The sequence below is a fragment of the Rhinatrema bivittatum genome, chromosome 6 (assembly GCF_901001135.1).
Source record: "Rhinatrema bivittatum chromosome 6, aRhiBiv1.1, whole genome shotgun sequence".
Taxonomy (NCBI): Eukaryota; Metazoa; Chordata; class Amphibia; order Gymnophiona; family Rhinatrematidae; genus Rhinatrema; species Rhinatrema bivittatum.
Window position 1 is genome coordinate 285,557,180 of NC_042620.1, and position 24,751 is coordinate 285,581,930.

The 24,751-nt window shown below is 42.9% G+C and overlaps 1 protein-coding gene across 1 annotated transcript in view; it reads left to right on the forward strand.

Annotated features, from left to right (window-relative positions):
• Positions 1 to 3,325: 3,325 nt before the first annotated feature.
• LOC115094356 overlaps positions 3,326 to 24,751 on the forward strand; it is a 50,053-nt gene continuing 28,627 nt past the window's right edge. Inside the window, exons 1-2 of the mRNA XM_029607328.1 lie at positions 3,326 to 3,537; positions 24,313 to 24,426. Coding sequence (XP_029463188.1) covers positions 24,348 to 24,426 — 79 coding nt within the window. The 5' untranslated portion in view covers positions 3,326 to 3,537; positions 24,313 to 24,347. The remainder of the gene's footprint in view (positions 3,538 to 24,312; positions 24,427 to 24,751) is intronic.

A 24,751-nucleotide genomic window follows, 5' to 3' on the forward strand; every position in this document is an offset into this window, starting at 1 on the left:
AATGAGAGAGTGTGGACTGTAACAGGTTTTAACTTTTTGAATTTTCAGTGATAGTTCAATGTAAGTTCTTATATGTACGTAGATTTTCACATATGTACATTATAGTTTTTCTTTCTGTATAAATTTGTGGAGTGTTTGTACGAATTTGCTATTAAGCTGTACATCAATTAAATTTTGTAGGAAAGCATTTGTTTGAATACTTGTTTGTTGTTCGTTTTTTTTTTTTTTTTTTAGCATACCAGACATGTCATTGTGGGTGGAAATGTTAGGCCAGAGGTCACAGATAATATAAATGCCCATAGGAAGTTGAGAGAGCCATTCTTAAAGCAGCCTTGGACCTGCCATTCTCCATCTCCTTTGACCTAAAACAGTCTTAGCCCACCTCTAATGAGGAGGTTTTTCATCATAAACGAAATAAACTTACATCCTGGATCAATCGCCTTAAAGATAAAACTCAAAATCCAATATGTTGAGGAGAAAGTTCTCTTTTTGGTGTATTCAACTCAAGGATTGGGAAAGGTTCCTAACCCGAGTCTCAAAGTAAGTCCAGTTAGAGTGGGGAAAGAGAATAGTGTGCTAGTAAAAGAAACTGTTTTGCGTTATAGAGAATGCTTGCATTTCCTCAGAATGAGTTTCCAATTGTGTAATCCCATCCACCACACTCCAGATCTGGTTGTAAAATCATATTTTAATTTTGAAAGTAAACCTAAGTTTCCAAAACTGCAGTGCTTTAAAACCATGCAGAGAAACTGCTGCCATTAGCTGCATAGTTTATTTCATTATAAACAATGAGAAATCAGTACTGAAAAGGGTTTGGGTGTTACCCTGAAATATGTAGCTTGGTAAAAAGAGGGAGGGCCAGGGGAATTCCAGAGGTGGGTTTTTTTTGTTCAGCCAGATACCTTGGCTAAACTTGGTTGGACAAAATGCTGTTCTAAAGTTTTCCAGGTAATTTTGGTTGGATATATTCACAGATATACCTGGAGAAGTCCCTCTGAATATCCCAGGTAACTTGCCACTGCCTGCACTGCTGAAATTTGTCCTGTAAGCATGGTGTCCTTACTAAAAAGGTTCAGTAAGCTGGCAGTTGGAAAAGTTCTCCAGTTAAAGATAGCTGGATAACTTGTTCTGGATATTCAGCAGGATAAATGTCCTGCTGAATATTCCCGATTAAAGTTATCTGGCTGCCTTCAAAAGAATATAGCTAGTTAAGTGCCATGCTTGGGGGAAAAAAAAGTATCTAACGGACTTAGCAGTTAAATAGTGGCCCTGTTGGGCTGAGCCTCTAATTTACATTTTTTTTAATACAATTTCCAGGGCTCCTGGCTGGCCTCCCCCACCCGTTCCCAGGTTCCACCAAAATTTAGAAGATGCAACCTTCTTGTCCCTCTCCTTGCTCTAAGGCAGCCCTAAAGTTATCTGGCTAATTTAGCAGATTATAGATGGAAATCGGCTAAGTTAGCCAGATAATGCCTGTATTTTATCTGGCTAATGACTTGCCTGGCTGAAATGTAGCTGGATACGTGGCTCGTTATCTGAAGCATTGCCATTTAGCTGGATAACTTAATAAGTGCTCAGACTTTCACTAGTCATATTAATGTAAATGTTTTAAGATAAAGCCAAGCACTGTTGGGGTCAGTTGTTTTTTCATGGTGGAACTCATGCCTTAAGTAGATAAGTTTAGTGAAGATATCAGAGAACCATTGCATGGCATAATAGCTTGGCTTTATATAATTCATTCCATGCTAGTAGGATCCCAGTGTAATATTTAAGGGATTTTGCTTAATGTGATGTGGGTGACCTGGCAGCAGGGAGTCATTCAAAGGGGATGAAGGGGAATGAACAATGTTATCATAATCATAATTATTGTCCAATAATAGGTGACTAAATGAAGAGACAAAATGACTTGTCCAAGGACATGCATGGTCTGTGGGTAGAGGGGATATGAAGTTTTTGTCTTACTTCTTCTGATTTATAGTTCAATGTCATAAACAGCAGATCATTCTGCCTGCCAGTAGGAGACACATAACTTGCTGCTTGTTAATTGATGCCACAATATCCTATGGAATAGACTACTTATAATCAGTTTGGATAAGGAGTAACTGGTTGTGTATTTTAAAGCTATTCCAAAGTTGTTAGTGAGAACTGATGGCAGTGTGGCAGGAATCCAGTGACTAGTACTGATCATAACTAATTTGCCAACCAATTTTGACTAGTATGTAGTCACAAGTTTTGGAGAGCTCTTTTGCCGATTCTAAAACGGATTAATAGTTACGCAATACCATAAAGCTGACATTTAGAATTAATCTCAAAGTATCTTTTCCAGTTGTCATGATAGCAGAAACTGGGGACAAATCATGTTGTATAGTTTTCAACTTCCAACACCAGTTAGAAAGGATAAATAGATTTTCTTAAACACTAATGTCCATTGGCTGGCTCAGTGGCTTAGTAGCATTGCCATGCAGAGGACTGGTTTTGATTTCTGGCTCAGACCTTCCACACCCTGGTTTTCTGGGGCTGAGTATGCTGCGAAGGCAGGAGTCTCTGGCAGGTGGGTGTCCCAGTCATAATGAAACAATGATGCTTAGTGGCTGTATCTAGGGCCTGTGATTGAAAGGTTCTTGAAGGAGCTCTTGTGCATGGCCCCTACCCAAGTATTATTGTTGCTACTATTTGGCCAAGTGAATTGGGAGGATTTATAAAAAAAAATAGTGGAAAATCCCAGCTTACTTTTGAAAGAAAGCTGATGGATTCATAGCGTAACAAAAAACTAATCTACATCATGAAACATGGTTGAATACTGTTTGGTCTTCAAGATAAGTCTCATGTATATGAAGGTATATGTATCACCCTGGGAACATTGGTGGACAAAAGTGGATGGATTTGAATTAGTCTTCCTGTCCCCTTGATACGCCACTGGAAATATGGAATATCTCAAAAAAGCTGAGGGCAGCCATTTAATCAGTGGCTTTCACCATAAATTACCAATAAGGTTGTTTGTTTAGATGCTTTGCGTTTTTCTATAATTAGATTATCAAATAAATTATGACAAACTGATAAAAACACTTTTAGCTCTTAAAGAAACTGCTTCTAATTCATGTTCTGATTTTCTAAGCGAATGCTAGGACTAGATTTCCTCTAGTAACTGCATTGCTAATTGATGGTCAGCTGGGAGTATCTAGGGTACAATATCAGCCATCTTCTCACAGAATTATGACATCAGAATGATTAGGACATCAGTGCTGATGTGTGTAACCTGATGCTGATGTCACAATCCAGTAAATCAAGTAATAGTGCAGCCATGTCTAGTTGGCCTTCATTTAACAATGCTGCTGTTTATTGAAATGTGAGGCTAGAATTATTTTGGGGAAATAGATGACAGCATCTTAAATTATTGTACTGTGACTTATTAGATGTCTGGTGTTTATAAAGCCTTGGGCATTTCTAGCTGGTCTTCATTTGGCAGTACTCCTGCTCGTGGAAATATGGGACTATCCTAAATAAGAAGAAACATGGGAGCAGATTCACCTTCTTAAGGTAAGCCAATCTTTCACCAGTTTGCCATAATTTATTTTAGAATATTTAGGGTGTTTTTGAACAGATTAGAGTGTGGTGTTGGAGTCAGCGTGATGAACTTCCTGTTGCTCTGCCAGGCTTGTTGGTGCTCATTGAGTTGGAGTCCTGGTATTCAAAAAATATTACATACTGAGAAAGTAAAATTGCTTACCTTGTAATAGGTGTTATCCCAGGACAGCAGGATGTAGTCCTCACATATGGGTGACATCGGTAATGGAGCCCTATGACGGAAAACTTTCTGTCAAAGTTTCTAAAAGCTTTGACTGACACTGACACACTAAGTGCACTGAGCATGCTCAGCATGCTATGATCCCTGCGTCCACAGGGGTCTCCTTTCAGTCTCGTTTGTAGAATTATGCGTAAGCGAAAATATATAAAAGAAAATAATAAAACATATCGGACCCAACTCCGCGGGGTGGCGGGTGGGTTCTGTGAGGACTACATCCTGCTGTCCTGGGATAACACCTATTACAAGGTAAGCAATTTTGCTTTATCCCAGGACAAGCAGGATGCTAGTCCTCACATATGGGTGATTAGCAAGCTAGAGGCTGAGTCATTTTGTAGTGAAGCAACAGTGAAGAATTGTTGGTAAAAATGAGGCAGCTGAAGATCACAGCAGGTTGGTTGTAGAAGGAGTTGGGAATATATTGGAAACAAGTTCTGTAAGACAGATTGTCTAAAGGCCGAATCTTGTCGTTTTTCTTTGCCCTAGCAATAAAGAACTGCAAAGGTGTGAAGGGAACTCCATGTTGCAGCCTTATATATGGTAATAATGGGCACTGAACGATAGTGTACTACTGATGTAGACATAGCCGTTACTACGTGTGTTGTTACTCGCCCTTGGAGAGGAACGTTTGCTTTTTCATAACAGAATTCGATACAGGCTGTTAGTCAGTCGGAGAGAGTCCGCCTTACCACCACGACTCTTGGTTCATTTTATGTGAAAAGAAACAAAGAGTTGGTTGGAAGTCCTATGGACTGCCGTGTGGTTCAGGTAAAAAGCTAGTGCACGTTTTCAGTCTAAGGTGTATAAGACTCTCTCTCCCTGGCTAGAGAGAGAGGTCTTGAAAAGAAAGTAGGCAAGACTATTGACTGATTAAGTGAAAATCTGTTACTACTTTTGGTAAGAATTTGGAGTGAGTGCAAAGGACTATTGTATCATGCAGGAACCTTATGTAGGGTGAGTATGTGACGAGAGGTTGCAACTCACTGACCCTCGTAGCCGATGGAATGGCTACTAGAAAATACTTGTTAGGTAAGAAATTTCTAGTCGCAGGAATGTATCACACTAGGTCCCATTTAATGACCAGTGGTCGAATGGGGGGCTTAAGGTGAAGTAAGCCTCTCATAAACCGACATACTAGGGGTCATGCTGTTATTGGCGTATCCCCTATTTCCTTGTGAAATGCCGCTATGGCATTTAGGTGTACTCTTACAGAGGATGTCTGGAGACCATAATCCGAAGGTGATATAAGTAATCTAGTACAGAAGGAGTGGGGCAAGAAAAAAGGTGAAAACCTGTTTGTGTGCACTACTTGGTAAATCTAGTCCACTAAAAGTGGTAAGGTTTGCGTGTGGAAGGCTTTCATGAAGCTACGAGAACTTTAGAGACTTGTGTTGAAAGATTAAGTGGTTGCAGAATTTCAGTATTCAAGCTGTCAGGGCAAGAGTTGTTAGGTTGGGATGACGCAACTTGTCCTGATTCCAAGTTACGAGAGTGGGTGCTGTGCCCAGGCGAATTGGTCTCTGATTGAGAGGTCGAGGAATATGGGAAACCATACTTGTCAAAGCCCATATAGGGCTAAGAGGACTATTGTTCCTCTGTCCTGTTGTAGGTTCACGAGAGTTTTGGCTATGAAGTATGGGAAGCATACTGGTCTCGGGCAGGACGAGGGCCTGAGGAACAGTGAACTCCATCCCGGCTCAGCATGATAAGAGTGTTGGTTATGAGAGGTAGCAGAAGAGACACATTTAGGAGGCCCTTGATGGAAGAAAGGCTTAAATGTGAATGCAGTAGAACCATGTGAAGGTGGTAGAATCTATGCACCGTATGGTTTGATTCGGAAGCAGAGGGCAAGTTTGGTTGACCTCCGCTCTAGAAGATTTCTCTCTCTACACATGTCCAAGACCATTCGAGAGGATGGACCTATCTGGAGAAGGTCTGCTAGTGCGTTCAGTAAGTGTCTGAGAACAGTGGCCCGAGGATGCATAAAGTGAAGCAAGGGCTAAGGATAAAGCTGTGCAGCTTCATTGCAGAGCAGCTAGGATGTTGTGTATGCTTGTATGTTGGAAAGCACATTGTTCCTATGCTGTCTGTCTGTATGCACAAAGAATTGTTGCAGAGCAGGTATTAGAAGGCATAAGGGTATAACTCATGGTACAAGATCCAGGAAGTTTATGCGTAACTGCTTGGAGCGGAACAGACGCATATTGGGTTGAGAAGATTTGTGGTCAAACTTTCAACTTGAAGTAAATGCGAGCATGAGCAGGAATAGACTAGGTTATGCAGCTGTCCATGCAAGGAAAGCGTGAATGATTTTGGACTCCGTAGAGAAACAGCAGTCACCGATATTGAGTCAATGAAATACCTCAGTTGCGAAGCTGGTGCCACCGGCAGAGCTTGGAATTGTAAGATTGTTGACTCACCATGAGGCACATAGAAAGAATAGAGATAATGTACTTACTGTGTTTTGGAAACATGGTAACGAGAGATACCATTTTACCTGTGCCTGGTATTTCTGAGGTCCAGGATGGGCGGAGAGTAACTACTTTCTGTTGAAAGAAAGAATAATGTAATTAAAACTCCCCAACCCCCCTCTTCCCCCCCTCTGCGCTTTGAAGCGTGTAGGGGAGTGTACCGGGAACCTGCTCTGATATCCGGCTAGTTGGAAAACCGGGAGGTGTCCAACTGGAGGGGTTGATGTAATGTGGATATCAGGTATCCTCCCACGGGAGTGAGAGCGGTAAAGTCTTACCCGCATTTCTGAGTGCTGTACAAGGAGACATCGAGACCCATATCAGGCTTCGAGGTGGACTTGTAGTTGAGGCAGCATGTGCTGGATCTCGTGTTTAGCAGAACAGTAAATGCACCTGGAACTTTGGTACTGAAACAGGAACCAAAAGCTAGAGCATTAATCAGTGCAGAGCCACGTTGCTGAAAAAGGGAGGAAGCCCTGATGCAAACCCAAAGAAAAGAAAGAGAGGTTCTCCTGGTATTGTGGCTGACATAGCTGGCATAGCGATATGTGACACTAATACAGTTCTTGGAAAGTACATGACCTAGAACTTTTCTAAGCATGTGGCCAGAATTAGAGAACACATTTCAATGGGAATGCCGCAGAAGCGGGTACTTACCATCCAACGTGAACTGCCGAAGGATGAGCCGGTGAAGATTGCTGGCTCCGTGGATTTCTGTATTCCTCTAGCCTGTGGACGTTAACGTCCGTCTCAACTCTGATACCTGGTATGGTGGCGCAGGTATAGAGGAGACAAGGCTGGGCGTAGCTGGCGCTTAGACCGTAATGAGCGGAGGGCCAGAACCCTGCACCGATGTCGGTGGAGTACGCCTGGGAACAGGGGAGCCGATTGACGAACTCATGAACCCAACCATTGTCGCAGCGGCTCGATGTCTCTTGACGCCAGTGCAGAATTCTGCGGACCTCGATCCGGTGTTTCTGGAGCAGGAAGGACTGGGAAAACTATGTGGAACAGTACCGTTGGCAGTGGTGATGTTGCTCGGCCCGAACATCGGCCAGCATCGAGAAGAACAGCCGCAATGCGTTGAATGGCGTCGGTGGCAGACGGTCACCATGTCGGTGACGATGAATGCCACGGTGCTCGACCTGGTCATTCCCTAGTGCCAAGATGGAAGCTCTAGCTGTCCTGGATGGCGATCGATGATGGGTGTCAGCATGCCTGCTCTGCTCCTGATATGGGGCTTTAATAAGGACCCAAAGCATGGAGCACTGTGTTCAGGGGAGGGCATTGTGTGGCGGTGTTATGTCGACATTGACGATAATCGAAAACATCGCTGGTTTCGGAAAAAATGATATGGGCATTGACGGAGTCAATGACCGCATCCATAAAAACGTAGAAGATGCCGATGGGAATGACGTGGGTGTCGAGATCATTGATGTATGGAGGCGGGTGCCGACAAACTCTGTGGTATGGCCACGGGCATCGACGGTATTGATTGGATCGACTTGGACAAAAATGACGCCCATGGCATTTATGCCACGGACATGAGCACCCATGGAATCAATGATGACATAGATGCCATGCATGGAAAAGGCATTGGCATAGCTGCCATGCATGGAAATGGCACTGGCATCGATGCCATGCATGGAAAACAGCCTGGCATCGATGGAAAATAGCCTGGCATCGATGCCATGCATGGAAAACAGCCTGGCATCGATGCCTGGCATCGATGGAAAACAGCCTGGCATCGATGGAAATCAATGGAAAAACAGCCTGGTATTAATGGCATCCATAATAGAAGGATGGCATCGATAGAAATGACCCCCAACAGCGATGGAAGTGCCCCGGGTAGCGGTGGCATCGACCCGATTATGGATGGCAGCGACGAGACAAAGTGTTCATCGATGGCATCCATTCTGGCAAAGCTAGCACTGATAAAAGCGAAGGAAATAAATCAGTGCCATGTATAAACATAGATGGCACTGATAGAATGACGTAGGGAGGATGGCATCAGGGTACCGCAGGGGGAGGGGTACCTGTGGCATCTGAAACCGCAGGATGGCCTGAAGGGGGTACCGACGGTAGCGATGGGGTATTACTGCGCGAAGGTACTGAGGAAAGTAAAGGACCTAAATCTACAGGCGCCCTGGCAGCACCGGTAACCGTGGAAGTCCCTGTCCCACTAGCACTAATAGCCAAGCAGAGTGTCACAGAAGGACACTGCAGGCTATGTGTGACTAACTGAAAAATAGGGAGAGGGAAGGCCGCAGTGGGTTGGCAGCCAGAAAGGTGACAGGAACCGACCGAAAAAATATGGCATAGTACTCACCGAACGTCGAATTAAACCAACGCGGAGGGAGACCCGTGCAGGGAAAGGTGTTTGTGAAGTAAAAATGTAAATCTTTTATGAGGAAAAAAGTGTTAGAATTTCTCACAGAGCTCCAACTGCTATGCTTACAGCAGAGCGGAAAAAAGAAGTCTGAAGGGAGACCCCTGTGGACGCAGGGATCATAGCATGCTGAGCATGCTCAGTGCACTCAGTGTGCCAGTGTCAGTCAAAGCTTTTAGAAACTTTGACAGAAAGTTTTCCATCATAGGGCTCCATTACCAATGTCACCCATATGTGAGGACTAGCATCCTGCTTGTCCTGGGATAAAATATGAATAGCCAACATGCAAGTTCTAATTGAAATTGGCAAAAGTAGGCAGTGGGGGTCAAATTCTCTGTGAGAAAAGAAGGCTGCATTTCTGTTATTTTAAAGATAATTTCTTGAAAGACATGACAAATTATTCCCCTATGAGCTTCATACATTTTGAATATCTTGCAGTAAATTAAAGCCATAGGAATATTTTACCAGTTCATATATGGAGCAAGGAATGAATTTACCTTTGTGGTGCTGTTTTGTCTTGGTTATGAGCCAGGGAAAAGCCCACTGTAAGGATGCACAAGGAGAGCTCGCTGTAAAAGAGCAAATCAGGCACCAGCACCAAGGAGAAATGGAGATCCCACAACTCGCAGTCAGCCATTGTTAATGAGCAATGCTGCTGCACCTTCATTCCTTGAAAAGCCCTTAGTGAGGGCTGGGCTAGGAATGCATGCTTAACTGTGTTCCTACACTGCTGGTCTAGCATCATTGCTGCAGATTTGACTGTCGGGGAGGCAGTGGAAGGTCAGCTTTTTAAATGCGGTAATCTTTGGTTTGGATGTTACCTAGGGGGTGTCCTGTATTCTGGATGTGCATCAGTGGCCACCCTAACTGGGAATGCATGCTCACTGGGTCCCACATTGCTGACCTGCTATTGACCCGTCAGGGAGAAGGAGGAAGGTCAGCCCTTTGAATATGGAAATGTTTAGTATGTCTTTTACCAAGTGGATGTTTTATATTCTAGGGCAGTGGTTCTCAACAGGTGTGTTGGGACACACTGGTGTGTCGCGAGGTCCTGGGAGGTGTGTTGCAGGGCCAGCAGGATATCAGCCCAAGTAGGAGTTGGTTGACTTCTCTTACATTGAGCCTGATGGGAGGCTACTCTCACTTCCTTCTCTTCTTTCTGGCCCAGTGGGAGGCTGTTTCCTCCTTCACCCAGATCTGATGGGATGCAAACTTTATCCTCCCCTGCTGAGTCTGGGAGTGAGGCTGCTGCTGATGGTCTCTTCACCCTGTGGAGGGTGGGGAAAGGGAGGTTGGGGATGCTGGGAAGATAAAGGTGAAACAGAGAGGGAGTGAAGGGGCTGTGGAGCAGGAAGGAGTGGGAAACGGGGTCAGGTTAACTGGGCAGGCAGGGAGATGGGATGAAGGGGTAGAGAGAGTCAATCAGTAGAGAGGGAGCACAGGGGAGAGGATGTGGGGGGGTCAGGAATGCTGGGCAGGGATATGAGTGTGAATGGATGATTGAAAGGGAGTAATTGGGAAAAGTGAAGGATGATGGAGGGGGGTGTCAGGGTGCAAGAGCCATAATATGTCAGTTTTGGGAATGTGCATGTCTTCTCTCTTTGTACTTTGCTTAGTGTAGGAGGAAATGTATTTCTGTTTCTAGCTCTTCAGTTTTGCTCTGCAGGTTTCCATTCCAGTTTTTGTCTTCACATTTGTAATTTATGGCCTTTTATTCTGTATTTGGTGAAGGTTTGATCTGGATGTGTGACTGAAGTGAGGTATTTTACTAGTAGGTAGGGATTTGTATCAATCTTTGTTGAGTTTTCTCATTCTCAATAGGACATGCATTGGAACTGCACTGCTGCCTTTTCATAGATAGGAAGGCTATTGCTGTTTAAGTTCTTGGAATTAGTGTTGCAATGGTATGGAAGGTTTGCTAATACATGTGCTGAATGTTTTTATTTCAGGTTTTGTATTTTACAATGCGCCTGGTAGTAAGGGAGTTTGTGTTTCTGTTACTGAGATAGTACCAGAATCAGAATATCTTTTTTATATACTGAGTTGTATTTGAAATATTCTAGTTCTACTCTGCATCCATTGTTTGGGGACTGGGGGGGAGGGGTGTACCTGTATGCAGAGTATATGTTTCCATTTAGCCCTATGATGGTCAAGTGTTCAGTGTGTCACGCTTGTAAAAAATTATCTGCCAGGTGTATCCCAACAGAGAAAAAATTGAGAACCACTGTTCTAGGGATATGTCAATGGCCACTCTAGGGCTGGCATGAACTGCTTCACTTGATGGGATTTGAGCCCTTTTATAAAAAAAACAGCTTAGTAGAAATGTGGTTGACCAGTTTAAGTGAGTTTGAGAGTAATTTTATAACTCTGCATTTAGCGAAAGTACTTTTTATGCATGCACAGATTACCTAAAATTTTCAGAGCTAACTTGTGTATGTTTACATTGAAAATTCATAAGAACATAAGATATGCCATACTGGGTCAGACCATGGTCCATTAAGTCCAATATCCTATTTCAAACTGTGGTGTAAGGAGTGACTTTATACCTCTTTAACCTGTATGGGACTAGTCATCTAGCCTGGTTCACCTTAAAACTCATAGAGAGAGCTTTTTGGGCCAGGTCCCTGCTGAGCAGGAAAAGAGGCTGAGCCCAGCTGGGAACAGGAGGCACCTGCGTCTCCAGAAGCAAAGCAGCTCCTGAAATATCTGTATCATAAAAGCTGGGAGTACACTGCTGGAGGTAAGTAATCTACATGTATGTTGGTTGAAATAAATAAAGCTGAAATTTGTAAGAAAGGAAGGCTCTGTGTGCCTGTCTCCAGCTTAGAATATTTACTCTGCTATCCCACATATGGTGTCAGTTCGGGTATTTCTGTATTATGCTCTGCACAGGCATAAACCCAAGTCTCCAGAGGAAGAAAGAAAAATAGTGAACAAAAAAAAGGTTTGTTATATGTGACCTGCCTAAAGAATCAGTACTGCTAGCTGTGCACAGACCACTGGAGTTTAAAAGATTGTGGCTCATGGAGGAGCACAGGAGCCCAAACAGCTTTAAAACTTTTTGTTTAATACAGGGAGCTGTGTCTTTGGGTCTAAAGAAAATAACTTTAAAAGTATTACTGCAAGTAAAGAGAGAAGCTCCATTTTCCTAGACAGAGAATATACAGTGAGCTATTTGCTGGACAAGCAAGTTTTTTTTTTCCTTTTCCTGGCAGAAAAAAAGGAAGTTTGCGGCAGAGTGTCTTTGAACAGAGCGTGATCATGAAGAAAAGTGAAGATGACAGAGTTAGTGTGTTGTTGGAACAGTGTATAGCCCTCCAGAAGCAAACTAGCTGCTCTGTTGTAAAGCTCAAGGAAGTTAGACTTGTCTATGGAAAGCATGACTGAGCAAGACGTGCAAGCTGTGATTCAAACCCTCCTAGAAGGATGTTAGGGCTGTTCAGCTTGGAGAAGAGACAACTGAGGGGGAATATGATAGAGGTCTTTAAAATCATGAGAGGTCTAGAATGCATACATCTGAATCGGTTATTTACTCAGCACTCCATGAAGTTAGCAAGTAGCACATTTAAAACTAATAAGAGAAAATTCTTTTTCATATAAGTATAATTAAGTTCTGGAATTTGCTGCCAGACGATGTGGTTAGTGCAGTTAGTATAGCTGGGTTTAAAAAAGGTTTGGATAAGTTCTTGGAGGAGACGTCCATTAACTGCTATTCATCAAATTGACTTAAGGAATATCCACTGCTATTACTGGCATCAGTAGCAAAGGATCTACTTAGTGTTTGGGTACTTGCCAGGTACTTGTAGCCTGGATTGGCCACTGTTGGAAACAGGATGCTGGGCTTGATGGACCCTTGGTCTGACCCAGTATGGCAATTTCTTATGTTCTTATGACAGAGGCAAATGCAAGAGAGCCTTGTACAGCTTTCCTGTGCTCATTTTGAGTGAGAGTGGGAAGCAAGAAGTACATTCATAATGGCCTGTCTGTCAGAAGTAAAGTTGGAAGCAGAGGAAATGCAGCAGCTGTATAAATCACCTGACTCTTGCCTTACCCTCCAGGGACAGAAAAACTCAGAGCGACATAAGAAAGATAATAATAGCAAATGTCTGGAACCAGCAAGAGACCTGTGGATAGTATGACAGGAAAACCTGACAGACCAGTGCATGCACCACTGGAACAGGTGGTGAAAGAAAAGCCAGAGGGGCAAGAGCAGGCATAACTGAGTGGCAGAAAAGAGAATGGAAGACAGTTGAAGGAACCTGCAGTGACTGTGATTTGAATGCAGGAAAAATCTTAGTGGAGATTTATGGACTGCCCTGAAGGAGACAGTACAGAGTAGCCTGATGGAAGCAGCATAGAGAGGTCAGAGGATGGCACTACAGTTGAGGGCAGTATAGAGGACCAGAAGATGCTGTGAGAAAAGTTGAGAGTTGAAGCGTGAAGGAATGTGAGTTTTAAAGTGAGTGAAAGAGAAGCCCCACAGGAACACCCAAGTGGAGTCCAGAGAGTCCGGCTGGGGGAGAATTGGAACTCAGAGCTCCAATGGACTCATGTCAAAGAGTATGGATGGACACTGGGCCAAGGGCTCACGGGGTGGTTGTGATAATTGAGAGTTGGTTAAGGGTAACGATAATGAGAGGGTGAGAATGAGACCCTATAACCCTTATCCATAGTTTAACTGGCAGGAGACCAGAAGAAGTACAAAGCAAAGAGAATTTATTTCCCTGGATGGGATCCAGGATGAGTAAGAGTGCTTGCCCTACAGGTTCTAGCAGAGGGGAAGGATATATAAAGTAATAGCCCTTTAACTTTTATGGGATCAGGTATCTAGCCTCGTCTACCTTAAAACCCGTAGAGAGAGAGAGAACACTCTGTATGGGAAGGACTCTGCTGAGCAAGATAAGAGGCTGAGCCCCACTGGGAACAGGAGGCCCCACATCTCCAGGAGAAGGCAGCTCCTGAAATATCTTTGTCATAAGGTAAAGCTGGGAGTACGTTACTGGAGGTAGGCAGCCTACATGATGATTGATGTAAATAAAGCTGGAATTTGTAAGAAAGGAAGACTGGAGTCTGTGTGCCTATGTCTCCAGCCTAGAATGTTTATTCAGGTATCCTACAAGTGGCCAGTTCAGATCACCAGTTTCCGAAAAATCCCAAAAAGCAGATATATTCCTTATTACTCCCAGGGATAAGTAATAATAGCTTTACCTGGCTATTAACTGTTTATATTTTTTTTTCAGTAACTTTTCCCCATATCTTTAAAACTCTACTATGATATTTGCCTTGACCAGGTCCTCTGGCAACAAATTCCATAGCTTAATTGTGCGTTGAGCGAAAAAGTACTTTCTACAATTTGTTTAAAATCTGCTGGTGGTTAGTTTCATGGAGTGTCCACTTGTTTTAATATTATTTGAAAGGGTAAATAACAATTTCCTGTTTACCTGTTCTACCTGACTCATGATCTTATACACCTTTATCATATCCCCTCTGTCATCTCTTTTCCAAGCTTAAGAGCCATAAAATTATTAGCCTTTCTTCATAAGGGGAGAACTGTTCCATTCCTTTTATCATTTTTATTGCCCTTCAATGTACTTTTTCTAGTTCCACTGTTTCTCTTTTGAGGTGGAGTGACCAGAATTTCAAACCGTACTCAAGGTGGGATTGCATTATGATATTCTCCATTCCTCTCCAACTAATTCCTAACTTTGCTTTTTTTGACCACTGCCATACGCTAACTGAGGATTTCAAAGTATTGTCCATTAGGACTTTGAGGTTATTTTCCTGGGTCATGATATATAATATAGAATCTAGCATTGTGTACCTGGAATTGGAATTATATTTCTCTATCTGCATTACTTTGCACTTGTCCACATTAAATTGTATGTGCCATTTAGATGCCCAGCCTCATAAAATCCTGCAATTCCTCACAATCTGCTTTTTTTTTTTTTTTTTTTTTTTAACAACTTTAAATAGTCTTGTGTCATCTTGCAGATGTGATCACTTCACACATTGCTTCCTTTTCCAGATTCTTAATGAATATGGTAAACAGCACTGGTCCCAGTACAGATCCCTGGGGAACTCCACTGCTCACCTTTGTCTATTTGGAAAACTCACAATTTAGTCTTATCCTCAGTTTCCTGTCTTTTATCCAGTTACTAAAAACTACAGTAGAACATTGTTTCCTATCCCAAGACTTTTTAATTTCCTGGGGATTCTCTCATGAAGGATTTTGTCAAATACCTTCTGAAAATCCAAATACACTATATGTTGGTTCACCATTATCTACTTGTTTATTTACATCTTCAAAAAAATGTAATAAATTGGAAAGGCATGACTTCTTTTACTAAACCATGTTGACTCTTCCCCATTAAGCCCCATGTCTATATGGTCAGTATATTTTTTTTTTTAAAGAATAGCTTCTATCATTTTGTTTGGCAGCAATGTTGGGCTACCTGTTTTTAGTTTCCCAGATCACCTCTGGAGCTCTGTGTTAAGTTGGCTACCCTTCAGTCTTCAAATTCTGTGGCTGTTTTAAATGATAGGTTACAGATTTATAGTAACAGGTTTGCTGGAATGAATTCCATTCAGCCCTGGTGATTTGTGCATAGTATCACTCTTTGCCTTGGTAGAACAGGCTTGACTGCATTGGTCCGTAAGAGGGAGGAAAGCTCCATTTGAAACAGTTCCTGATGCAGTGATTCCATGGATTGATTTGGCAGGAGACCCAATAGGTTTAATGTGTACTCTTTCCTGATGATGCTGAGGGCCCAGATGTCTACTGGGCCACTGGTTTACATAAAACCTTAGCCTCCCTCCGATCAGAAGGTTCTCTGGCATGGGTACCAGAATACTGGGTATATTTTCCATGATCCAGACAAAATCTCATCCCAGGTGCTGACCGGGTTGCTGTCTGGGGCTTAGGTGCCCTCTGCTGCCTCAGGAAGGCACTAGGGGCCTGCTGTGTATGGAAACAAGGGGGCAGAGGATAGTGGCGCCTCCAGCTGTAGAAAGTGCTTCTTCTGCCCAGACCTCGGATACCTGAAGAGGAAGCCAGAACTTGGGTGTTGCTGGAGCGTTGCACAGTGATCTTGATATGTGTGACTGCATCCTTCATTCTGTATCCAAAGAGATTCGTTCTTGTACACTGCACATCAGCAAGTCTTTCCTCCACTTCTGTATGGAGAGGCCCTTAGCCAGGTGAGTCTGCAGGCTCCAATCCATATGGCAGAGACTCTTAATGCCATTTCAAAAACATCAAAGAATGAGTGGACCATATGTTTTCCTTATTCTAACCTTTTGTCTACCAGTGGCTGGAGAGGTTTTTGGGGGGGGAAATTGCTTGGCCAGCCCCTGCATTTGCTTCAGCATGTCCCGCATGTACAGGCCTATGAAGAGCTGGTAGGAAGCTATGTGGGCGTTGTGGATAGCTCCCTGAAAATATTTTCTCAGGTGTCAAGGGCTTTGGAGTCCTTCCCTACGGGTACCGAGGAATGAATTCAAACCTCCTGGCCTTTTTGACAGCGGATTCAACTATCGCAGATTGGTATGGCAACTGCCTCTTTTCGAATCTGGGAGTTTTTTGGACGAAATATCATGCCCACCTTCTTTTAACAGGAGCCACAGAGAAAGGGTTTTCACACATCCTTGTCTGTACCTCCTGAAGGACTTCATGGACTGGGACTATACAACTTCCTTAGGGAGCTCCATGAGCTAGAGCATGTTCAGCATTTTATTTCTGGACTCATCCTCCATCTGTAAAGTAAATGGAATGGCCTCAGCCATTTTCTTGACCAAGCCTGTGAAGGAGAGGCTCTCAGAAGTGGACTTCCTTATTTCTGATGGAGGAGAAGGGTTGTAGGGGATCTCTGTCAACAATACCTCTTCAGAGCCATCTGCAGAGTCATAGCTACACCTCCAAGTGAATTCAGAATCTGACTCACTCTGGTCTGCAGGTGGCAAGGACTCCCTCAGTGCTAGACAGCCAGCCAAGATCTCCAGGACCAGTGCACTTAGCTGTTTTGGCCTGGAGGAACTCAGACAGCCTGGGTAAGCTTCCTCCCCCAAGGAGCCAGAGAACAGCAGCAGAAGGTCACTGATCCCACTCCTCTTCTGGGCATTAGCATCAGATCCAGCATCTGTGCCAGTGCCTTGCCATCGAGCATCCAAAAGGAATAAAGCAGAGGCTCAAGGATTGACTGTGCTTGTCTCTGTGTCTTTGATGCTTGGCGCTGAGGCCTGCAGTGCCTTCTCCAAGGCCTGCTTGATCTTTCTATCCAACTTCTCAAAAATTGCTAATGCCAACACTGACTGGGCAGCAGGAGGGGTTGCCACATCCTCCTATAAACTGAGAGGTGGATCAGTGACTGATGCCTGGACAGGTGGAAGCTGGCGCAAATCCGCTTAGAAAAGATCTCCATGCCTTGAGACCATTTAGGGAGGTTCTCAGCATGACTCGTACTGTAACCATTCCTGCATTGGGCACCAATGAACACAGTTGCTTCTTCAGCTTACTCGATACTTGGCATGGGATCTCCTCGATGCCAATGTTGAAGAGGCTGAACCTGACATCGCCTTTGATTGCAGAGTCAGACGAAGGCATGTCTCTGGGTTTATTTTATTTGTTTTTATTTATTTAAATCATTTACTGTATATGCTGCAGTCAAAATTCAAAGCGGCTAACACAAAACCAATTGTAATAAAATTTAAATTAAAAACAAAGGATAAATAGAAATTAAGCACTATGGAGCATAAAAACAGTTAAAACACAAACAAAACAAAACTGTCTTGTAGAGCAGTCAATGCTACCTGTCATAATAATCAGCCTTGGAAAGCCTTCCCAAATAGAAAAGTCTGATCCATGCGCAACGTATCTGGGAAGCTATTCGAGGGCAATATGCAAGCTACTAATAATATCTCCCTTGATTCACTAGGTTTTAACTTGCTGGATAGAGAGAATGTCCAATAAAAATTTGCTTGCAGATTTTAGCAATCTCTGTGGTCTATAAATTCTCAGTAGAGAGCCGATTGCCAAAGGAGCTTCATTATTAAGGGCTTTATGAATGAGAGTCAATGCCTTAAAGGCTATTCTGAATTCAATTGGTAGCCAATGAAGAGCATATAAAATTGGCAAATGTCATTTTGGAAATTTCCAGTTAAAATTCTTGCCACAGAGTTTTGGATAATAATCTGAAGGACTGTTATTTTATTTGCTAGAAGTCCCAGATAAATGATGTTGCAGTAATCCAGTGCCATTAGTACTAGAGCTTACAATACCGATTGGAAATCAGCATGTTAAAGGAAAGGTTTCAGTCTGTGTAACATCCTTAATTTGAAGAAAGAACTCTTGACAACAGATTTTATATGTGAAGTAAATGATAAAGAACCATCAAAAATAATTCCTAGATTATGTACTTCATCTGTGATTGAATGTGTTCCATCAAAATGCAAATATTTTTGAAAATCAAGGGAAATAGTTTTTCCTATATACATTACTTCATCTTTTTCTAGATTCAGAAATAGCTTATTGATGAATAACCAGCTTTTTACTGCCTTTAAATAGATGACAATCAAGCCATGTGGTGTTAACATCGGAATCTATTGGGAAAAAAAACCTGACTATCATCAGCATATTGTGACAGGGTCACTATGCCAGTCCGGGTAGGTAGAATAAAGCCAGGAACAAAAACTCCCTGGAACCAAAGTCCTAGAAGGAGGGGGAAGAAAACCCAGGCGACACAGTCAAGGATATACACTGGTGGCTTCCCCTGTAACCATAGAGATAAACTCACAGGTGTGGGAGATTAAAGGTGGAACTTCCCCGGAGCCAAACAGCTGGCAGAGGAGGAGGAGTTACAGAGTATAAAAGAGACTCCCTAACCCAGCGGTTTCAGTCTCCTGCCGGGGACTGAAGAAGGACCATGCTACCTGCTGCTCTGCAAGACTGGAACTTTGGTGCTCCTGCTTAGATGGAAGACGGATGGCTGGTGTGAGCCGGAAGCCGGGAGCTAAAGACTGTTTTACTATTCGGATGTACCTACTTAAGGATATTGTTTGAGGGACTGCCAGCAGGTGGTTGTATCTGAAGGGACAAGGAAAATATCCTGAGAGATACTGTGGGAGGTGGCAGTTAAGCCCATTGGGCCAGACTTTTGAACTTTGGATTTCATGTTCTTTGGTTACCTGTGAATGACCTAGAGGAAAGAAAACAAAGTTTAGAGACTTAAGATGAACTTTTGAAGCCAGCTTTTGCAGGGTGAGTTGCTGGCTCACTGGGGAGGGCATCTGCCTTCCAGCCAGGCCGGGAGGGTTCAAACCCCGCCTGGGGAGTTGTGAGGATAAATTACAAAGAACTTCTATTTGAGTGTTCAAGGGACCAGGAAAGCTCTCTCAGGGGCTGGACCTTGGAAACAGCGCAGTTGGGAGTGCATGGACCGGAGGAACCGTGACACATATATATGATTTTGTACTCAAACATTTGCTAATGGTTTGCATATTGGTCATAGATAAATGTTAAAAGCAGGGCAGAAAGGATTCCTTATCGGCTGATGGCTTCCAAGGAACTTATGGTCCCCACCCGATACTGATGCTTCCTCCACAAATGCAACTCCAAGGTCCTCCTAGGTCAATGCCATTGTTGATGGATCAGTCTTCGATGCCTGGAATGCTTTTTCTATCAATTCCATGAAGGACAGGCATCCTTCGGGGTCATGGTTGCACATTTGTGACACCCCTGGAGATCATGTAATGCTTCCTGGCACAGGATACATCTATCATGGGGGTTTGTGATACAGTTTTTGTGCACTGAGGGCATCACTGGAACCCACTAGACATGCTCAGCCAAAATAAGAGGGAAGCAAAATCAAATTTGATGGTGGTGGTAACTCAAAGGCCAGTGAACACTATCACACTGCCATGGAACAGAGGGAAACGATTGAAAAACATTGCCTAGGGGTTAACTACAAGGGACAAAACTGCAGGACTCTGTGATGAATAATCCTGGCTATCTGGAAAAAACCAAAAGGCACAGAAAAACAGGAGGCACAGAACTGCAACTCAAAGGCTCCAAGGAAAAAAAAAGATTGAAGGGACTCCATAGGACATGGCATAATGGCATGAGCAGAAATAATCAGTGAGTCATAGTAAAAGTTCTAGAAACTTTGACATAAATGTTCCATGCTGGCCTCCATCAGATGACTTCACCCCATGTGTGAGGACTGCCATCCTGTTTATTCTCAGCAAAAGCTAAAACACAAAATAGCCTACTTAATGTAGGTCATGTTTCAGTCCATCCACTAGAAATCAAATTATTTTTTTATTCTTTCATTAATGGTTAAATTGACTATAATTTAAGTATCATTAATGAAGGAATAAAAAAAATTGATATCTAAACCTTATTCAAAATATCGATTATCCTTTTTTATGGCTTCATTACTTCTTTATATTCTTTGTCTTTCTTTTTGCACTAATATTGTGTTCACTATATTTTTTCTTTTTTGCAATAAAAGTTGTGCACTTTTTTAAAATGACTGTCTCCTTTTTGAAAGACTCCCAGCTGGCTATGCTGTATTCATTTTGCATATATAAATGTTATGGCTCCCTGCGGGGGAAAGAGGATTCTGATGACAGTCAGAACAGTAGCCCCAGATTAACATAGGTTTGTAATGGTGCGGATATTTAAGTAGCAGAAGCTGTGAAAATACTTTACGATTGTTTCTCTTTAGGAAATTAAAGAATATTTTTTTCCATTTATTCTTTATTCTGCTTTTACAAAATAAAAACACTCAAACCTGAGATACAAAAAAAAGATGGCTATGAAAGAAGCAAATAAAGGAAACTGGAAAGTGAAGAATATTTAAAAAAAAAAAAAAAAAAAAAAAAGTGAAAAAATGAAGTGAAAAGAATGATCTAAATTAATGCTGTAGATTTCCAAATAAAGATAAGCTACAGCAGTGAGCTAATGTTCTGTGATTGGTGCATTCATTTTCTTGCTCTCACTCGAAATTCTACCTGATGCAGTTGGAAGGTTATGTCTAATCTTTTGACATAAGATGCACAGATGAAGAAACAGAAAAGTGATTGGCAGGCTAGATGAGCCAGCTGGTCTTTATGTGCCTTATGAACATAAGAAACACCATGCTGTATCAGATCAAAAGACCATCAAACCCAGTATCTTGTCTCTAACAGTGGCCATTTTGGGTCACTTGGAAGTACCCAGCACTAGTTCCTGAAGGAGAGGTCCATTCCCTGTTGATTACACCCAAGGCCGGTACGTCCCATTAGGCAAACTAGGCAGTTGCCTAGGGCGCCAACCATTAGGGGCAGTGAAGAGCAGCCATGTGGGGCCGCGAGCAGAGCCTATCCCACTCGCATCCAAGAGGAGTAGAGACTTGATGGGCCACAAGTGGCGCCCATCCTGCTTGCAACCCAGAGGACAGAATTGCCTGGCTGCAAGCAATGCCCATCCTGCTCGTGGCCGAGAAAAGAAGAGATTCAGCAGGCCACAAGCAGTATCTCAGTGAAAGAGATCGGGGCCAGGACTGGGAGGGGATGCAAGGTAGAAGGTTCGCCTAGGGTGCCTAATACCCTTGCATCAGCCCTGATTACACCAAAAAGAGGTAATGATCCCCCAAGCCTACCTGGCTAATAATTAATGGATGTCTTCCACAAATGTGTTCAAATGTTGTTGCAAACCCAGTTATACTACTATTGATCATGTTCTCTAGCAACAAATTGCACATCTTAATTGTCATCTTCTGGAACTATGATACAATTGCCTAATATATGCTGTTTATTTTAATATGCACATATTTCAGATTTAGAGAAATCAAACAAAAATACAGATACATTTTGTGGCTAGAATGCCCCATGAATCAACTTAAAAAAAAAACAAAACGGGGAAGTAGTGCACTTTTTAAATACTTAAAATGTTTTGCAAAAATGTTTCAAAAAAATTGTTAAAAATTTGGATCAATGATTAAAAGAATACCCCTTTGAATTATCGCTAGAGCTTAACGTAAGGCTCTAAAAGATATCAAACAGGCCGATACAGTACAGTGCGTTCCGACGGAGCACACTGTTAACCCGCCACTGGACGCGCGTTTTCCCTTACCCCTTATTCAGTAAGGGGCCGAAAACGCGCGTCCAATCCGCCAAACTTAATAGTGCCCGCAACATGCAAATGCATGTTGATGGCCCTATTAGGTATTCCCGTGCGATACAGAAAGTAAAATGTGCAGCCAAGCCGCACATTTTACTTTCAGAAATTAGCGCCTACCTTTTCTTCGGGCACCGGGAAAGTGCACAGAAAAGCAGTAAAAACTGCTTTTCTGTGCACCCTCTGACTTAATATCATGGCGATATTAAGTTGGAGGTCCCGAAACTTTCCAAAAGTAAAAAAAAGAAAAAGAAAAAAAAAATTTGAAATCGGCCGGCAGCTGTCGGGTCGAAAACTGGACGCTCAATTTTGCCAGCGTCCGGTTTCCAAGCCCGTGATTGCAGCGGGCTCGAGAACAGACACCGGCAAAATTGAGCGTCGGCTGTCAAACCCGCTGACAGCTGCCGCTCCAGTCCAAAAGGAGGTGCTAGGGACGCGCTAGTGTCCCTAGTGCCTCCTTTTGCCTTTTTTACTGCCGGGCCTCATTTAAATACAGAATCGCGTGCACAGGAGAGTGGCCTGTGCGCACACCGGGAGAGCGGCCTGTGCGCACACCGGGAGAGCGGGCATTCGCCCGCTCTCCCGTGGACTTTACTGAATCAGCCCGAAAGTGAGGGGTTTGTATGAAGGTCCCTTAAGATTATAAATTCTTTTTGGCAAATACGTCTTTCTGAAATTTGATTATCAAATCGTATTGCTTGTTAAGGCTTTTTTTCTATATTATTATTCAACAGAATCCTGTCAGAACTTTTATTTGTAAAGGTTTGGAATATATGGTAATATTTATATTTTATCCAGAGGGAAACCTTAGTTGTCATATCTTCCATATAAAATGAGATACTTTGTGGAAGGATAGCATCTCTCTGTAATGCAGGGCTTTCCAAACTGGGAGTTGGGACCCTAAATGGGGTCATACCTTCAGCTGGGGTCACAATTGCCTCAAATAGTAATACTCTTCAGGCACCAGCAGCAGCAAATAGATGCCATTGTTGCTCCTGTCAGCCAGTACATGCTTACAGGCCCTATGGTGGCACCGTCCTTGCATGAGTTTCTGTGGTAACAGGGAGCCTTGCACGAGAAGGGCTCATGAGCTTGCACTAACCCACAGGCCCTATGCTGACTTCCATTAGTAATGCTGCTGCCACTTGCAGATCACCATCAGGCTTGGAACCATCCATGAGGGGCGAGGAGGACAGTGTATGGGTTAGTGGAGATTGCCACTGTTCTTCTCTTCTCGCCCACCACTGAACCTACCGAACAGAAAAATGTTGCCCCTGTCATCAGCCTGCTCGCTCTTCCTACCATTTATTAGCCCAAAGGAAAATGTTGCTGCTGACCTTGATCAGGGGAAGATTAGAGGAGGAACTATTAGAAGGAAAGGACGAGATGCAGGATGGGTTTCAGGAATAGATAAGATGAAGTATTGGTGGTAGAGGATAAGAAGAAGGAATGATGAAGATCAATTGGGAGATGGAGGAATTAGGGATAATGAGAGGGGATCAGCTAAGGGGAATGTAAAAGAAGGGTTAGAAGGGAGGAAATAATGCTGGGAGGCAAGAGAAGGGATGGAGGATAAATAAGAGAATGGGGTTAAGGTGAAGAGGGATGAGTTGGTGGCGAATCAGTTGGTACCTATAAGAAAGTCTTGGAAGTAAGAAGGGGTGGATTGGGAAGGTGAGTGTAGTGGAGGTTGAGAGAGGGGCTCTGCTGAAGGGCAGGAGGTTAAGAGGAATTCCTCTGGAGGGTAGAGATTGAAAGAAGGTTTTAACCAATGCGAGAAGGGTGAGAAGGAATTATTGTTGGAGGGGGTAATTTGTTTTGGTGGACACTATCTTCGAAAGCTCATGCTTCAAAAAACTGGTTAGTCTATAAGGTGCCACCTGACTCCTGTCATTTCCTGCTGTAGAAGGTTCACATTTTCCTAAGATGGCCTTTGTGAAATGAGTCTTGAATAGGACAATTGAATGATCCTTCATCTGCAGCCACGGAAATCTGCTATGTGTTGAACAGATTCCTTTTATCAGGATTTCACGTTTTATATGTAGGATTAACTTCATCTAGCATGTTCTGCTTGCTCTGATGCTAGACATGTTATGAACAGTAAACATATCAATCTAGCCTTTTCCCATATTTTCCACTTTAATCACCAACTCCCCAGGTATTTTGTCAAATGAGTGGCATTCTGTCACTGGCCAAGAACTGAAGGGAAAATCTCCTCTGAGATTGAACCCCCTCCGTGCTGCTCTTCTGCTAGTAGACATCACTACACTAGCAGTGACCACTTTTCCTTCCTCCTGATTGCTTTCAGGTTAAAATTTCATACTCTAGCCATTGCTACTCTGTTATTGTTGAACACTAGAGCATTTAGTAAGGAGAGAATCTGCTCAACATTTGAACCCAGAATTGGAAAACTACTTTTCAGATGTTAGAATTATTTTGTTCTAATTTGCACCTAATGAACATGAGAAAATGTTGTTTTATTTTTTTTAAATAACAGACTGTCCCACTATCAAAGCTGAGGTCTGTGTAAAGATGAAGGAAGAAGAGGAATCCTGTTTCAGTGCTCATTGTGATTCTGAGGACAGAGGAGTGGTTAATAATCCCACCGTGGGTAAGTACAACCAATTTAAGGTCTGTGGATGCAGAATTTGAACATTGGCTCAGATTCTAACATAGCACCAAAATAAAAGTAGACTTTATCGTCTATTAAAGGTTACCAGATGTTTTTTGGAGGGAAGGGAGAGGTGAATCTGGGACATTTATTTCCCATAATACCAGAGTGAGCAAACAGTTTATTTGGGGAGAAAGCATCCAGGCAAAACTGTAGTAATATTCTCTGAAATCAAAACTGTAGTAATATTCTCTGAAATCAAGCAATTCTTCTTCATCCAGTCAGTCCAAATCAGACGAATGGGTTATGTTTACCGACTAGCAGA